This window comes from Netta rufina (assembly GCF_964035555.1).
Source record: "Netta rufina genome assembly, chromosome: 4".
In the NCBI taxonomy this organism is placed as follows: Eukaryota; Metazoa; Chordata; class Aves; order Anseriformes; family Anatidae; genus Netta; species Netta rufina.
The window spans coordinates 17,355,605-17,374,841 of NC_140127.1; the positions used below are offsets into that span (position 1 = coordinate 17,355,605).

The 19,237-nt window shown below is 34.2% G+C and overlaps 1 protein-coding gene across 1 annotated transcript in view; it reads left to right on the forward strand.

The window, feature by feature from the left end:
- The window catches only part of LOC311208992 (very low-density lipoprotein receptor-like), a gene marked incomplete at both ends in the record, with an annotated part of 36,134 nt that extends 21,521 nt beyond the window's left edge, over positions 1–14,613 (forward strand). Inside the window, one exon of the mRNA XM_084286042.1 lies at positions 14,499–14,613. Within this exon, the coding sequence (XP_084142168.1) occupies positions 14,499–14,613 (115 nt within the window). The remainder of the gene's footprint in view (positions 1–14,498) is intronic.
- Between the last annotated feature and the right edge of the window lie 4,624 nt (positions 14,614–19,237).

Consider the following 19,237-nt stretch of genomic DNA (forward strand, 5'->3'; position numbering starts at 1 on the left):
TGAAGCTGTCATGAAAGAACACTTTTTATTAAAGAATAAAGAGAGTGGGATGAGATAAATTAATGATTTCCACTTTGGGCTGTAATGATCAAGATAAGGGAAATAAGGAAAATGAGGATACACTGAGGAAATCAGGAATGAAAATGAAAATATTGTTCAAGACCTGTTATAGTAATGTGGATACCAAAGACCTGGTGAAAGCACCTTTTTGAAAGGCCTTATTGCAAGACCTTATTGCAGGTAAGATATGAATAAAATAACAATTTTAGGTATATGTTTATAAAATTGGTGATATTCTGTTGGATCATAGTGATATAAAACAATGGCAAAGTGTACATTTTTTTTTGGTTCAAAGTCACTTTGGAAACAAATAATGAAAGGTTCTATGATGATATAGAGAAGTAAAAACAAAGTACAAACAAACAAACAAACAAACATAAGTTTATCAAAGACAGCTCATATTAGAAATAGTAATCTCTGCCCTTGAGAGAACAATTAATTTTTCAAGACAATGAGAGTCTTTTTTTTTTTCTCTAGTATCCACTTAGCAAAGGTTTTGACACGGTACCACATAGAAGACTACTAATCCAAATGGGAAAAACAGGATTAATGCACTAAGTGTAGGGAAAAAAATAAAGTGTGTAAAGGGGAGACAATGGACTGTATTAAAAATATTAGATTACAAAGGTCTACCTCTCACTGAGGCTCTTGGTACAGACAGAAGAAAAAAAATCTGTTATTTACATGAAGCCACATGCCCATTGTGTAGAACAATTCAAAGACATTGGACAGAACATGATCCTGAGATTTGGCAAAATGTGAAACATACAATTAAACAAACAAACAAACAAACACCGTAAGAACAGATCTGAATTTCTGAATTTGTTCCATAATCTTCAGTTCATCATTTGAAGACTTCATAGTGTATTATTTATTTCAGTGAATATATATGTGTATTTGTACAGATGTGTACACATACTCAAACATATATATGAACTATGTTATGTGGCTATGAAGGGCCTGAAAACCATTAAAAACTGTTGTAGATGTGCAGCTGATAATGCATTAATGTGCAGGATATCTGTGGTTCATTGAAGGACTAATGAGGGTCTATGCAAGACAGATGTAATATCATGCAGGGAAGATGTACAGTCCAGGAAATGGCTAAATACAACAGGCAAAGATTTAAACATTTGGCATCTGACCTTGAAAACATGCTTAATGTTTGGCAAATCTAAATACCTATTAAAATACATGCTAGATGTATGACAGAAGATAGTATCAAATAGGAAAACATATGGATATAAAGGGTAGTCATTACTTTCAATCCCTGGTTGCCAGCTGCTAATACCTCCTGTGTGCTGTTTAATCACTGCTACACAATGTTATGCTTGTTATTTGCCAGACTGTGGGATAAAGGACACTGAGCGACAGCTTTGGTATTTGACCAAGCTCTGTGGCTGGACAAGATAAATGAGTGTCGTCTCTCAACTGATGTTAGAAACAGCTTCTGAGCAGTCAATTGTGGTCGCTGAAGAAGGATCTTTGCAGTGCCAGCAATGGCCAGTGAGCCAAAATGGCCAGCAGCCAGTGGAAGAGTGATCCTGAAAGAAGCTACCAGCAAAAAGAAATATTTTTGCCAGTGATAGGGAGGTATTTATGTCATCATTTAATAACATGTCATCTAATATTCTCTATAGAATTCCAAGACATTCATGTGAAAGGGAATTTCAGTTGATTTCGGTACAGAGGTGGGGTAATAAGACAATCAGAGAACTGGCAGTCTAGAACGTGAGAGTAAACAAAGAGTCTGGCTTATTTAATCAAGCAAAAGCTTGAAGGTGAAGACTGAATGTCCCAAGGACAACACACCAGCTGTGGAGAAGGCTCTTTAAAGTTCAAAGGAGGAAGTTTAAACCAAGAAAAAGTCGATGTAAATATTGCAAAAAAAAACCAACAAACAACCTTTGGTTGGAAATTAGGAAACAAGATTCCTGCGTTCCATGCAGTGACTTTCCAAAACAGGTTTAGGTAAGAGTGAAGTGGAGACAAGCTACTTAACAAGTTTTGAGGCAGACTTTAATAAACACAAGAGTATGTTGCAGGAAGAACAGCCGAAAGCACAACAGACACCAGTATGGTCAGATCATGCTCCATTTTATTACCCAAATAGCCTAGCTTTTATAGTGAACTTAAGTGAATTTAGTGTCTCACACAAGATTATTGGTCAAAAGCACTCAGTCAAACAACTGCAAGAAAACAACCCCACCTGCAAGAAAACAGCCCCCTTGTGGTTAGCAGTCATGCAGACGTTGTTCTTGAAGCCAGCTGCTGGCAACAATATTTTTCTAAATTCCTCAATTGGGCGATGTGGGAACACTGTCATGGGAACTTCTCATAGCTGCCCTGGTAGCTTGGTTTGCTCAGCTGCAGCAAGCCATGGGATCTTTGTTGTTTCAAAAATCCCTGAACAAGAGTAAGATTATATGTTATGGTGATAGCAAGTTAATGAGGAATGTTCCTTTTACTTTTCTGTTGTGTTTCTGTGCTACAAACTTTTTATATCCTTTTTCTTATAACCTTATTCTCTACAAGTAAAAAAATTAATTAATTCATACCGTGCTCCGAACATGCATTTTGTTTAATTTTGTCTTTACTTCTTCTGCTGTCTCTTTCTGTGTGGCTCAAATCAAGATACATCAAACTACATGGAAAACCTGGAGCTGCTAACATGATGTTCTGTACTCTACTGTAAGACTGATCTGAGCATAACAGAAAGCTTGAGGACTGGTGCAAATTTTATTTTGAGGATATTGTGTAACAGAAACTCAGAGGTTATATGCAAAACTGCTGTGATTTATGTGATATTACTGGATAATTTTCCTGTGTGTATTTATTGCAATCATTCACTGGATGTAGAGAAGACTAACACACATTTATTTCATATCTATGTAAAAGATTCTGTACCATATTGCTAACCTACTTGAAATACCTAGTGAGAACACATGATGGTAAGATTAACAACCTCCTGATAAATACTAGAGAGCACATTTGCAATCAAATGGTCTATATCAATGAGGCATGTGGAGAACATTTTGTACATGAGTTCAGCAGTTCATGGAGTGGTGCCATCACTGACATAAAACCATATAATTCATCTTGTGAGCTTTGCTGTAGTGTTTCAGAAAGTTTAATCTTTTATATATATATTTCTCATGTCTTAAAATAGATACTTGTAATATGGTTTAGAATTTGCACATTGGCAGACAACCTTGACCACCTTATGAAACAGAGTGCAGTACAATGTGATTTCCATTCCATGACTGCAGGTGGAGAACTGCAGAAAAAGGTCAGTGGACATTTTGCCCATTATTCAGATGCAGACACAGATGTAGAAATGAACAACTGCTGGGCTACTTTGGAAAATGAAAATCACCATTAACACAGTGTGGTACAGTGATGGTTTTGCCATTTCTGACTATCTTTAGAGATTAGAATTTCTTACTGTCTTTAAGCACAATTTGCATAATAGGTGGCTTGGGACAGCAACGTAATTGTCTTTTTCATAAACAAAGTTTCTATTCATTTTTTTGAAATACGCACTTTTTTTTTTTTTTTTTTTTCTTACATGACAATTTCATGTTTTAGAAGCAATTAGTGATTGCTTTTTCATTATTAATTGGATAAGCAGTTTAGCTTTAAATTTACATTACTCTCTGGGAACACTAAGGAAAAATGTTTTTGAGTTAGGAAAGCACACAGTTTTGTAATATTTAATAGAAGATTGTGACAGATTTTAGGGTAACATTTATTTAACAAGAAGAAATAACTTTAAGAGTAAACAGTGCAGATGCTGTGCAATCTGTTCTTGCTGCGTTCATGATCTCAGTTGCTACAACTGGTTCTTTCTATATGTGTGTGAGGAACAGAGTTATTATGGGGCTGGTTAATAAAACACAATGTCCGCATATACATAAACGAGTAGGCAATAGATCAAAGTACAAATAGATAGCACTGAAGAATATACCTCGTTTTCACTGATGCTTACCAAATACGCAGCTTCCATGCCAGCTGCATCATGGAGGTTGTACAGCAACACCTGGTGAGGCTCATCTCCTTAGAGCATGTGGCTTTCTATTTGTCAGGTAGGATCTTCTCAAGAATAGATGTTTTCTCAGTGTGCCTTACTAGATTCAAAGGGCAATGAGCACTTCTACATTCATCACCCAGCTGGTATAACTCTGTAGCTTTACTGTTAACCACATGCACAGATAAGAATTTTTCTTCATAAGTTTAGCTATAAGAGTACTGCAAAACTTAAATTGCAAATGTCTGGAAAAATGGCTTTCCAGCACTGAACACATAGAACTATTTCTCATCTAGAACTAGAGGATAGCTATATAAGTGTGATTTCAGTTAGCACATTGACAAAAAATGTTAGGACTCCCTACAGAAGCTTTAAACAAGCAAAAGGATAGATGTATACACAGTTTTCCAAGCAACAATAGGTGAGCACTGGTTTTATTGCTGAAAGATCAAGAAATAGAGAGAGGTAAATAAATGACTGTAGCAGGATATACTGGTAACTGAGTGATCGAATGTTGACATGTTTATTGGAATTATTATAGAATGTTTATTACCAGAAAACTGCTGTAGCATGATATAAAGCAGTACAGACAGATAACATAGTTTAATGTATAATGCACAGCTGTGAATTGATGTTGACCTTAACCTTGGCATTTGGCTTTAGCATTTCATTTAATTCTCGTTTCATTAATGATGAAGTTTTTTCCCTTTGTAATTTTCATTGATAATTTATTTATTTATTTTTTTGTTTTGTTTTTTGTTTTTTTTTTTTTTGACACTGAGTGGAGCTGGAGGCTTTATTTTTTGCCTATTTGATTCATGTAATTATAAGATATATATATATGCCTCATTAACACAACAGATGATCTACTTTTTAGTCGCATTTGAAAATGTCAATTTCCAATTCAATCTTAAATTCCTTCTAGTATAATGGTTTCTTTTTATGAACAGATATAATTAATCTAAAGTATCATAGTAAGTAATAACCTCTTCCACTGGTGTCTTCTCTTTGGTTGCACGATATATTCTCTGTTTCCTTGTTTACCTATGCAACATAGAATCTCTTCTTTAAAAAAAATAAAATAAAATAAAAAGAAGAAGAAGAAAAACACATATCAGTAAATGCTATTAGATAATTTTAATGCTTATTTTTGGGAAAGGACATTTGTCTGTTTCTTCTCACACATCCAAAGACAAAAATATCCTATTCAAAAATCGTAATAACAGATAAATCTACACTAGTCCAATGAAGATTTGGAAAGTGTAGAGATCATGGTTGAAAGTATCACCATCAAATAGAAATATTTTTTGGCTTCAAGATGAAGTATCTCCCTTGATTTTCAATGCTCAGTAAGAAGGAGAAATCTGTTGTGTGGTTGAAAAGGTGTTTGTATGTGCCTTAAATTTCTTAGAGACCAAGTAAAAAGAGTATTGTAGCTCTCTTCCTCTAGAGCATTGGTGTTAATGAATGTGTGGGTCAATGATGAATAATTAGAAATTTTGTGATAGAACTTGGTACTTAGAAACAAAACATTTGTCCATATCATGTGACTCAGACAAAGAGATGGCATGATGTAAAATACTTGTGATTATAGCTTCTTACTACAGTTACTACTAAAAAAAATCCAGATTATGGCATACAACTAGGTTAATGATTAGGTTGGCCATAACACAATCTTAGTTGGCCATAGCACAATTTTTTTGTGTCCTGCTTGAGATGCCATGTTTCATCTGTAGTCACATGACATACCAAAATCCAGAAGGAAGAAAGGAGAGTTGTTCCCAGGCAGTGATTTGTCATTGTTGGGAAAAAAGCACATGGAAACTGTTTAGTTTCTACCTCCCCCTTTCCCTTTTGAGAGCCCTGAAGAGGGTTTTAGTGTTTTGATGAGGACTTTCCTATAGAGTAGCCCTCTCAAGATTAAGAGCTGATCTGTTACTTGTCTGTGAGGAGCTGCTGTTGTCTGTTCTCCATAGTAAGGAACAAATTTAATCCATTCAGTGAATCTGAATACAGGTGCCGCACAACAAATCCATGCCCTTTTTCTATTACAGGCAAGAATACACTTTTGTTCCTTAGTATGGTTGTCCTCAAGGACCAGATCATCATAGTTTGGGGATCACAATTCATATGTTTTTATTCATATTTTATTGTCCTGTGGAATAGTAACTAGCATCTTTTCATCTCTTTCTCTCTCACTTTCACCTGTCATTTTATTTTGCTGAGTTAAAGATTTTTCTTTAAAATTATACATGTAAGAAAATGCACATAAATATAAAAATACACTAGTGATTTCTGTATTCTTTTGAATATGTTATTGTTTTAAAAATATTTGCCCTTATTTATGAGGCCTCTGGAAACACTTGTCCCCAATTCTTCTATTTTTCTTCTCTTCCTTTTCCTATTGGTATCATTTTTAGGTCAGAATCTTTGACTCATGATTTTGGCCTAAATAAGGACTATGGGTGTCTGATCTTTTAGTGTGTGTTTTCACAATGAAATAAAATTCTTATTTATATTTGGAAAGCTGGTTGTGGATTTGGCTTTTTAAAACAGAATTTGAACAATGTCTTTTTCTCTGTTGTTTTTACCTGCTTGAAATGCAAAACTTCCTGAAACTCTGTGAATGACACTTTATAAATAAAAATTACTAATATTGGTGTTTTCACAACAGCAAAAACAATGGTTAGTAACAACTAAGTTGGAGCCTTACAGTTCCCTGTCCACTATTATAATATTCCAAATTTCTCCTTTTGGGCTCAAACATCTTATACTTGTGTTAAGCCAGAAAATTTTGGTTGATTTGTTGACTAAAGTTGGGTTAACATTTTTTTTTTCTTCTGTTAGCAAAAATTGTTTTAAATTACAGAATCTGTAAACACACAAAACAGCATCTATTTACAAAGTAGGATGTACTTTGAAAAACTGTGCTTTTTTTTTTTTTTTTTTTTTTTTTGTTAGAACACAGATAACTTGAAGTTGAAATATGAAGGTCAGATGTTTATCTGCTCTAAATATTGTAGTTTCATTCATTTAAATGTAGTTTTGCCTATTCATAAATAATAGTTCTTACACATAATTCTCCCATATGTAGTGTCTCATAGAGAAATTATCATTCCTAATGGACTGATCCTAAGTGGTGAGTGGGAGTCAGTGTGTATATGTGACTGTGACTGCTATAAGTCATGTGTAAACTTAATTCATAGACAGTATTAAACTTTTGAATAGTTTGTTAAAAGACTAATTTGAATTCAAATATTACATATATTTTTATATGGTATTTTGCTTTCTTTTCATTAATACTTAGCATTAGACAGCAAGAAATTCAAAGGCTTCATATACTATACAAAGGCTTCATATACTATAAAATTCTGTACAAAACTATTTCATGTGTTAATAAATAACCTTTAGGTTCATGGGTTACTTTTTAATGAAGTAGCATTGTTTGTCAAGGCTAAGATTATCTATGAGACTGGGCTAACTTTATGAATCTTTAATGACTGTTTTAACTGTATATTGCTTTTAGTCTATAATAATTAAAAGGAGTTTGTGAAAACCTTGATTAGAAATTTGAAAGATAGTTTAAGTAGCTGACACAAGTCAGTGTTAGGTGACCTATTTCACACAGCTTAAGAATGGCTTAAGAAAATTTTGGAGAGAAATTGGTTAAATGCATACATTCAGCATAGGAGTCATGGTGTAATAGATAAAATATTTTCCTTCTTGACAAACAACAACAACAACAACAAACTTTAAAAATAGTTCAGTTGACGTAAAATTACTCAATAGTTTCTTCTGAAAGAAAATGGGAAATAGTAGATTAATAAAACTTGGAAGAAAGTGATACAGATCCTATTTCTTTCTCTTCCCACCTAGTGTTTAGGGCATTCATCTCATTTGATCAAGACAGAAAATCAATTTTATCCCTTGCTTGAAAGTTTTTAATCCCATATTGTAACAAGAAATCCTTTCCAAGATACTGTAATGCATTTTGAGTTGGGTTCCACTTAATATCTCCTGTTGACTGTGACCCTGCAAGTATTGAATAAGCATCAAGAAGACTTGCTCTAGAACCCGATGGCTTTAAGGGTGTTTCAGCTGTTCACCCAGGTTTGAAAAACTTTGTATTCTGTGCCTAGTGGAAAAGCATTAACTGCAGATACAGAAGGAATGCTGCCTTTTGAATATCTTCTAGCATTGTGATTTGATCTGAGACAAGAAAACCTTATTCAGAACAAGAATTTGATTTCACTATGCCCCATATCTAAGGTATTGCACTGTTGTACTTCTCAACCATTGAATATGTAAGTAGAAAATCATTACCAGGTGAAACTGAAACCATCTTACCCCAGAGTATTTTACTATATTGTAGTTAGCACAATTTGGAGGTAGATGAAAAGTAGTTCAAAATAGAAATAAAATTATTGTTTCATATCATGAAAATATTTCATCTCATCCATGGTGATTATTATATTTTGTGTCTAATTTCTAAATTTGTATATATATTAAAAATCTGGTTTTGTATGTGTGCAATATATATGTGCATATATACTTATAAGCTTTTTTTCTTTTTTTTTCTTTTTTTTTTTTTTCTTTTCCCCTCTTCTACAACCATTGTTTTTCCTGTTTGCTGTGTTTTGCTGTGCCAGATTTCTTTAAGAAAGGAATCATCATCATAGAAACCCAAGTTGGAAGGTTGTCCAGTCCAACCTTTCTTAGGAAAGGGAGCCTAACATCCTGTCCAGACCTGCTCTGGAAACCTCCAGTGATGGGGACTCCACCAAGTCCCAGGGGAGGTTGTTCCAATATTTGTTCTTATTGTCAAAAATTTCTTTCTTATATCAGGATGAAACCTCTCCAAGTACAACTCCTACCCATTGCCTCTTGCCCTTTCCATGTGGCTCCTTGTGAAGAAAGAGCCTCTGTCTTCTTTGTAGATCCCCTTTAAGTAATGGAAAACTGTTAAGGTAACCCCTGAGCCTTTCCTTCTCCAGGGTGAAAAAAACTAATTCCTTCAGTCTGATCAGACCTAAAGCACACCAAAACCTGGGAAAGCAATAATAAAAGTAAAGGATGACAGAAAGGAAACTCTAAGACTTGATGGGGAGAAAAAGTGGTGTTCCAGGAAGACAAAAATATTCTGTGGAGTTGGATGTGAACCATGTGGCCCTGTCACTTGAAGTTACTGAAAGGCTACCAGTATGAGGGAAGACCTGGAAGAAAGGGACTGACCTTCAGGTAGCTGGTTTGTGATACCTTGTAGTCTTAAGTCTGTCGACTTAACTTCTCACAAGTTTTCTTGTGAGATTAAACAAAAAAAAATAATCTATTTCAGCTTTTGCTCAAGTAAAATCAAATTTGTTTATCTTAAAAAGTCTTTGTATCTTTGTGGCAGTAGCAGAATATCTGAGTAGATCTAGCCAGAGCAGGGGCCAGATATTGTGTCATCAAAAGGACAAAATAAGAAAGTATATGCTGCATCACAATGTTATTAGTCTAAAGGCTAACTTAGAGGATACACAGGGAGCCAGGCACAATCCAAAGCCCCTTAATTTTTCTAAGGAGGAAGAGGCTGGTAGGCTGAAAGCTTGTGAGAAGAGTAAAGTCTATGAGCACTTGGGGATGGATCTGTCAGACTGGGAGCTAGCCAGGCTGATAGCAGCATAAAAAAGATTGAAATACTACAGATGTGTCAGCAAACCACACTCTTTATTCTAAATGTTTCATACTTTTGAAGAATGAACAGAACATGCTTTATTTAGAAAAAGCTCTATTAGTTGCTTCAATCAACTTTTGCCACAGGCTCCCCTAAGGAAGCCCTTGAAAGGAAACCTTAAACGTATTGGTACTCAACAGTAACTCAGGTCTTGGTCTAAGTCATATTTCTGATGCTGAAAGCTAAAGGTCATGCACCTGAGTGGCTGCAGTCGATGAGACTCTGCAAAGGAGGGGTCCTGAAGGGTTTGTTTTAGCCTGGTAACCATGACAATAGCTTTTTCAAATACTTTTTTTTTTTTTTTCCTAATGAAGGGTCCAAAATGTCATATGTGTTTGGTATTTTTTCAGTGTATGCTGTAGATATCAGTAGTATTTTCATTTCAGAAAGGAAGAAACTGAAGATGAGTATGGTTCTGATTAGAAAGCTAGTCATTAGGGCTGCTTTTATATTGCGAAGGTGGCATGGGGCAAAGGGGAGGAAAAGACAGGGCTGTGTAGTAAGAGAGAGGAGAGGCATAGCGAAACTCCTCACCTAGACAAAATCACAAAAGACAGGTCACAAATAATAGTCATGCCAAACATAAATGGAGCTCATGGACCTACAAGAATGTATAAACTTAGGGGAGGGAGGGCCTTGAATTATTACTTTAAATAGTAATCAGCAGTGTGTTCAGAACCTGTGAGAAAAAGCAGTCACCAAGGATTTGTTAGCATCTGTCAAAGACAGTGTCTGAAAGGTTTTGATTACAAAACAGAAAGCTTGATCTTGAGGGATAATGGGAGAGAGTAGACATAAGCTGCATGTGAAAATAAATCTGAAAAGTCAACAGTGAACCTAGGAGTAGTTGCAACCTTCTCCCTAGCCTCAGAAGAAAAGACCAAAGAGAGCTCAAGGACCTCCCCAAACCCTTCAGGTTGTGCTGAGACCAAGAAGCTTGAGAACCACCGGGAGCTTCTGACAGCATTTCAGTGCCTGTCACACAACCTCCATGGGATTCTGTCTCAGCATTTTGAGGCTCATACCCTGCAGCAGGGCAGGATGAACAAAAAGCCCTTGAAGGGAGATGTAGTCATGCAGTGCCACACAGTGTGTGATGGAAAGCCTTCTAGAGAAGCCTTGTGTCAAAGGAGGCATCCTCAGAATAACATATATGGGAGATCAAGGGGAAACAGTCACCTGTTTAAACAGCTGAAAAACAAAACAAAGCAACAACAATGAACCAAGCAAACAACAACAACAAAAAAATTATAACAACCTTTTCCACACCTAGCTGCAAATATCATGGTGTATCAACCATCTTTAGCTGTTTTAAGCAAATTCTCTGTGTTCATTCATAAATATATATTTATATTAACAGCATATAATTCAGAAGGTTTACCTTCCTTTAAAACATTGTCAGATATAGAAGGGAATAATTATAATAACAATTACATTTTATATATTTATATTCAACTAAAGATACTAAGATTTTTGGGGATGAAGAAATGCACAATAAAAAGAAAACCTCACTACTAATGATACAATGGAGTGGATGATGGGTACTAAAGTGGGATCTTGATGGGGCTACAGTCAGTAGGAAACGAGCAACATCTCCACAATGTTTAAGTGAGGAGCGGATGTTGTTCCACTCGCTTGGTATAGTTTTCTCTGTCTGAACAGATGCTGTTGTTGTTTGGCAAAGTATCATTTCATAAGGTCAATTCTAAAACATTAGGGTTATTGCTCTTGATTTATATTCTTATTGTTTTCTGCATAAATAAAACTATGGCCTCTGCCATCCAATTAATGTGCCTCCAGCTTAATTAATTTTGAAAATAGAAGAGGGTGCAGAGGAGAGTTGATATTAATGAGCTGTACTAACATTACAGACTGACTGAAACTAGTTATTAAAAATGAGAGTAGGGATTGTTACATGCTTTGGAACAATTGCAATAAGTAAATCCAATAAATCCAGACTAAACTCAGAATTTTATGATCTGTGCCTACCTGCATATAGCTGCTGTATCTGAGAAAAAATTCTGATTGTAACCTGGGTTATGTGACTGGTTCCATGACTTAAAAAAATCATAAAACTAAAACTCCTGACTATGAATGACTTCTCAATTTTGGAAGATAATATTTCTTATTGCTAGGAGAGGCCTTGCAGTTAAATTTTTGCAGTTTGAAAGACCTGCTTTTCTGGGATTACTTTGTGAACAATACTATTTCTTCCTCTATACCTCCTTTTTATACCAATAACACCTAAGTGTCCCTGTTAGATGGCCATTCTGGTAGGTACCCTATATTCATATATAGTCAAAAGGAAAAGGAAAAGGAAAAAAAGAAAGAAAAAAAAAAAAAAAGAAAGAAAAAGAAAAAGGAAAAGGGAAAAAGGGAAAGGGAAAAAGGGAAAAGGAAAAAGGGAAAGGGGAAGGGGAAGAGGAATCACAGCATCTCAGTTCACCTTGAGGAGAAGCACCCTGACAGCACCAAAATAAGGAAACTGGGGAATCTACTACTGCTACTACACATCTAAACAGGTGTCCAAATATATTGTGGTCACGCATTTATTTTGATTGCAGTGTTTAACATCTGTTTTGAGCTGCTGCTGTTCTACATTAATTTATTTATTGCATTTCCTTGTGCACTGGAGAGGAAATGTACATCTTGTTGGGAAGGGTGAGGGTTAGTATGAGACAAAAGCGTGCTTATCATGGCACAGAGGATGAAGGCATCAGTTAACATCTTCAGTTAACAGTGTGAAAATAAATTTACACATACATTTTAAAGCCTTGAAGTAAGGTATAAAGGGAATTTAGGCAGTTGAAACACAGCGTCAGAAAGCTCATGTGTGAAGTGCTTATCCACAGAGAGAAAAGGTAATATACTTACGCCATAACAAATATGAGATAATAAAAATAAGTGATCAACATATGGTTTTCTGTCTGCAAAAAGAATAAGGTAAATACAGATTTGCACAGAAAAGCCAAAGAAAATCAGTACTGACTCAGGCATAATATATGCAAAAGAGAAGAGCAACTTTATTTAGCAAATGAAATTACTCCCACAACAACCAAAATTCCATATGTGCAGTGGTCAAAATAAAGTTTGATGCCAGCAGTTATTCAGTGTGTTATGTAAGACATTCAGATATTTCTTCTTCTAAGCAGTATAAATTCTCATACTCATTTGATGGCTGATGGCTTTGCTGGGGCTTTTGGAAAAAGAGAAAAAAAAAAAAAAAAAAAAGGAAATTAATTACATGTTATACAATCCAATACCACACTAGGAATCCTCACCATGACCTTTATCTTTTGGTCTTGGTCATTTGGTCAATAGCTACCAATAGCTCTAGTAGCAGTTAATCTCCTTTCAGTACTGGACAAGTTGCTTTGCCCTGGGAGGAGAAGAAAAAAAAAGTTATTGTTTTTTACTTGTACAATATGACTCTTATGTCTACTCTGACATCCAGGGCTAAAAATTATCACATAGCTACAATTTTACCATCTGTAGAAAGATACCATTTCAGATATGTATTTTCTAAATCTCAGCAGATGGGAAACTCTCAACTTTCTAAGTGCTAAATTAAGCTTGCAGACCACTATGAGGGAAGGTTTTGTAGATACTATATTTTTGCTTTACTTAATTTTGTGTATGATGTGATACATGATCCATGGACTAATGCAAGCAGTTCAGTTAAAACAGGTGGTATCACAGTGGAAAATAAAAAATATTGTTAAAGTATTTTAGAACTCAGCTCACTGGCACTGCTGCAATGGAAATCTCTAGTAAAATAGAAGGAGTAAACAGTCAAAAATATATAGGAAATAATGGTTATACATAATACTTAATCATTTGTATAATAACATTAACAGTAGTATCTTAAAATGGAGACTTCTGCACCAAACTATGTTTTCCAGAACTTGAAGCCAATAGCGACAGTCTAAGATTTATGTTCGTGCAATGTAAATTCACATACTGTTTGGTTCACTTTACTGTAGCTCCAGTTTCTGTGTATAAATGAATGCAGTGTATTCTGGAAAAAAAAAATAAATAAAAAGAATCAAATAAACATTATATAATCTCCTGCAACATAAGTAATCGATATGACCTTTATTTTATAGTCCCAGTCATCTAGCTTGATGATCTTTGGAATTCTAGTGTTTGGCAGAGAAGATGATACAGTCTTGATGGTGAAGTTGTAAATATCTGTATGTAAGAAAGAATGTGTCCACATCAATATTGCTATATACAATATTGTGCACATTTATTTATAGTATCACCTGCAGCTAGCATTTTATATTTTAAACTTCTTTGGGTTTCAAACATCCCTAGTACTTACAACAGGTTCTGAAGTTAAACTCTATTGAAATTTAGTCTGTCATTAAATTACCAAGTTCTGTATTTTCTAATACAATTTTGTGTGACAGAACCTGTAGAAAGTTTATATGAGTGTTTTGTATGGTGACTGTAAAATTGATATATAATTCACAGCATCAGCAATGCAATCTCCTTTGAATGTGGAATAAGAATGTTTCTGTTAAAATAAGTATTTTTTTTCTGAACCTCAAGACATATTTTTGCCAAGGCTTACAAAAATTGAAAAGATAGGTATGTTGTCTGACTTCATTTTAAAGGTCATAAAACATATTTATCACCCTTAGCATCTTTTATGTCTCTGTAATTAAATTATATTGTTCATGTCTTTTTCAGGCACTCCTCATATGAAATGCAAGGAGATATAATGAATACTGTTTATAAGAGTGGAATTGCAAGATTATTGGAATGGATATTTTTTGAACTCTACAGCTTGAAGGCTAGTAAATAAAATTTTCCATCAACAAAATTTATAATTATTACAGCTTTGTTACTTTAGGAAAGAGTGAACTGCTGAAATACGTCTTATTTTTGACTCAGAATTTTTGTCAAATATATTGACTTCAGTAAGTAAGTAAGGGCATAACATTTATTTATCCTCAACTGAATACACTGAGCACAGCTGATAGATGCAGTTGTCAAAATCTGTTATGCCCCTGTCACCCTCTTCTGCGGGCAGCCCGGGGACAGAAACTTTTTACAAAGGTTCCTCCAGAGACTGGGTGGCCAGTTTTAGTTCCAGTCCCTTCCACTACCTCTCTACCATGTCACAAGAAGAGAGAAACAGTAAATATTCTGTTGCAGTTGTGATCAAAGATCTTTCAAGATGGTTTATGCTAGTGGGAAAGTTCTAGAATATCATATAGCAAAATATTCCTAGCTCCCCATACCAATTGCCTTGATCAATTGATCAAGTTCTCATCAAGAAATATTAACAAAATTCTCCCACTTTCTGCATAATGGTTCCGCTTGCAACATGAACAAAGAAAAAGAATATGATACATCTGAAGTATAGGTTAGTCAGTAATTTTCCATGTAACTTCTCCAGGTTAAATATACTACATTTCTGTTTTTTAAAATCAGTATTTTTTTTTTTTCAAAAAGACAATGCACTTGTCCATCATTACTCACTGTTGATAAACATTGAATTTTATTTCAAATTCCATTAGTTTAAATATCTTTAACTTATTATCATGTTTATAATTTCTATCAGAATTTTAAGGTGGACTTTTATTTTGCCCTTTCACATTCAGCATGGAGTGCACTAAATTCTGGTGTTTACTTCCAACTGACTATAAGTGATTCACTTACCTTTAGCCATCAGAATTTCTCTGTCCTTCCTAACAGCATATGCTTTATCAAAAACTGAGATAAAATATTTATTTAGCTTTTGAGCAAAAATCAGTTTGCCTTTAAACTTTAACCTCTCTGACTTCATAGTGAACACATTTCTTCTTTTTCTATTCTCTTTTTGTTTAAAAAGTTTATTTTATTTTATTTTATTTTATTTTATTTTTATTCTAGTGTTGTTATTATTACACAGTTCCTTCTTAAGATCTGAATTTGCTTTCTTTGACAATCCACCTTTTGAATTTGGAGCTTCTCTGCTATTCCTCTGCTGGAGGCTTTTTTTTATTTTATTTTTTTCTCCTTTAATTGAAACATAGTTTCCAGAAAATCTCTGAGCCTTTAAAGCTTTCACGCTTAGGTCTCTAAACTCTCCAGCCTAGATGAAGTCAACCTAAATTCCTTTAATTTCTCATTTTTTTCCCCATTTGAAGCCGATATTATTTGCTAACGAATCAATTTTTTATTATTAATTTTATTTTTATTTAATGAGGATAAAATCTGAAGTTCATAATTCAGTGAAGAATTTCAGCAGGAACCATATCTGAGAACACTGGAACACTGATTGTTTTCCAGTGTCTATTTGAACAACAAATGCGCAACTGTAAGAAATGTCCTGGTAGTATATATTTCTCTAAAAACAAAGTATTGAAAGAATATCCGAAACAGAAAGCAGACCTTTCTTAGGAGGCAAAATTTGTGGAGAGGAGAAAAGTAAAAAAAAACTAAGAATATCCTTTTTACCTAATAACATTAATGTTGCAATAAATTGATCATTTGGAAGATAACTGTGAGAATTATTATTATTATTATTATTATTATTATTATTATTATTATTATTATTATTATTATTATTATTATTATTATTATTATTTTGAAAAAGGAACACTGAACTGTTGATTGAAGTTCCTGTTAAATGTACATTCTTTCTGAAAAGAACAGTGATTCTGTTTCCTGATAGAAAATACATGTTAGAACTACAGAAAAAATACGAGCATTTTGCTGTCAAAAGTTGCAGTTTTGCCAAGACCAAAATGTTTCCATGGAATTATTCCAATTTCTGACCAACTCTACTATATATACTTACTTGGGGAGCTAAAGAGTCTGGTCTTTCCACATACTAAGAAGCATTGGTCTCCAAAGATTTTAATGGGAGTGGAATATCTTGCAGGGTTTGATCCCAAAGAGACTATCTCTCAATAGTATCTACAGAAGGAAATTCCAGTTCTGACTAAGTCTCTGAAGATTGACTTGAGATGAGAGAAGAGGCTCTGTCAAGGTATGAATAGAATCTCGATACTGTCTTATGAATCTGTGATCCAGCAGAATTCCACAGAAGAATAGTGAGTCCTGCACTATCACATTTATGGCTAGGGTGGTCAATATCCCTTTGTCTGATAACTAGTAAGGTACTTAAGTATACAATTTTTTACCAGTCAAGACAGATTTTGAAAGATATGAATTAGTACTACAAATATAGTCTGACTGGAAACTTTCCTTGAAAGCTATTCAAGAAAAAAAGACCACCCTGGAAGACAGATGAAAATTGCATATGGAATATTTGCTACTCAGAAATATTTGTCACAATTTTGTTTTCATTATATAAAATAAAACGTTCAATCCAGTTACAAGCATTTGAAAAGTAAGATAAAATGAAAACAATACAATAAAAATCAACAGTAGTGAGGACATGGTGTGTTCTTTGAAAATACTTTAATATAGTTCTTTAATTCATCTGATACTTTAAAGGCATTCAATAAATTGAGCAAGTAGCTGTTTTCTGGAGCAGTGAATAATCATGATATTGCCTCTAGCATTGCATGGTACATGCTGAGTTTTAAAATGGCTTCTGTAAAAAAGAAGGATTTGGATCATTACACTGTGATTTAGTGGGATCTCATTCCATGAGTATTCCTGCTTGGACAGACTATTAGCATTCATGTTCAGTAACTCACTTGTGGTATCCCACCTAAAGGTTTCAGAATTGTGGCATTGTGTCAGTTTTGCTGCAAGTGCAATATGGGATTAATCTACAACACTTCTGATATAAAAATCTGATTTAGTGTAGTGTGGCTAAAAGTTTTGAAAAATTTAGTCTGTGGTAAAGTCCTCTAAGTATAGGAAGATATTTCCGGCAGCTGTATCAGATACCTCCTGTTGGATGAGTGAACAGACTGGTTCTCCTGACTCTCCTCTGCACACTACACACCCAGATCATACTTGTGCTGAGTAGGCATATTACATGCACAAAGACACCTCAATTAATTCCACGCTTTGTAGTTCAGAACTAGATAAACATTGCTATATCTCTACCACATTGTCATCACTAGATGTACTTGCCAAAATCTAATGAGGGAAACATTGTCTCCTGAAGTCTTCTGTCCTACAAAAAGACCTTGTTCGTCAATAGGAAGGATTAGGTTCAATATATTTTCAAATTACTTACATTTGTTACCTTGTTAATCAGCAGTTGTTTTAAACTGTATTAAATTTATTTAACTTGTATTAAATGAAGGAAAATAATATGAGCAGTGAAATTCTTCCATTTCATTTTTTTCCAACTCCCACCAAATATATTTTGTTATATAGTAAAATGGATTATCATTATTGCCATGCGGTGCATGACAACTGAAATAAACGAGCAGACTATATTGCTTTAACAATGTGTAGTGAAGGATATTTTATTTTATTTTAGACTGCCTTTTATGACAGCATACTCTGGCAGAGCATATTGATTAAACAACTGATAATGCCACATTGTAAAACACTGAGATTCTTCATACTTCATAAGGAATTAACGCTAAAATCTCAATTGGACTTCTCTGATCTGAATATAGTCTTATTGAAAAAACTTCTGAGTCCCATTATTACCCATTCTCTGAGATAAATATGCAGTATTCTGCACCTAACTTTCCAGACAGACAAAAAGAAGAAAGTGAGATCTAGTCAAATGTTTCTAACTTTCTGGTAATAACAATTTTTTCTTATTTTTTTAATGTTGATATCACATATGATATCACATATGAATTCACTATAATGAAAGAATGCTTTTATGTTGCTTTAATTCATTACCATGTGCCAATCTTAGCACAAGAATGTTATTCACTCCTTTCTTTGATAACTAGTATTGATTGCATGTTAGTCCATGAGCAAGTAAAATGGCCATTCTTCCATGACAGTAGAAAATCTACTTAGAAATTTAATAGATATTACTTCTCACCTCTTTTAGCTTGCTTAACAGTCCACCTTCTCTTTCTCAAAGGCAGTTCATATTGCAGATAGAACATTATGCGTAGAGTAGGTAACTAGTTTTATTGTTGAATTATCCACAATGTCATTTGCCTGCTAATGCTTCCACCTGAATCTTTGCAAGCTGCATTCCATGGAAGAATACGCAACATGAGAAAATAAAAAGAAAGTGAATAGATATTTTTGAAGCCCCCGAGTACTATTGTTGACTCATTGACTGTTTATGTCTTCTTTTTAAGGCTCTTCCATATTGTTCTTGCTTTTCAGGAATGTCCCAAGAAAGCCATAAAAAAAAATAAAAATATATTGTTCTGATCAAAGTAGTGGAAAAGATTCCTGACTTGTATTGATCTTAACCTCTGTTTCCTAACTTTTCATCTCGATTCTGTTATGACATTGCTGGAAAATGTATGAGTCATCATAGGGAAAAGTGATTTGAATAAACTAAACTGATAGATCAGACTATTTTACATTACAGG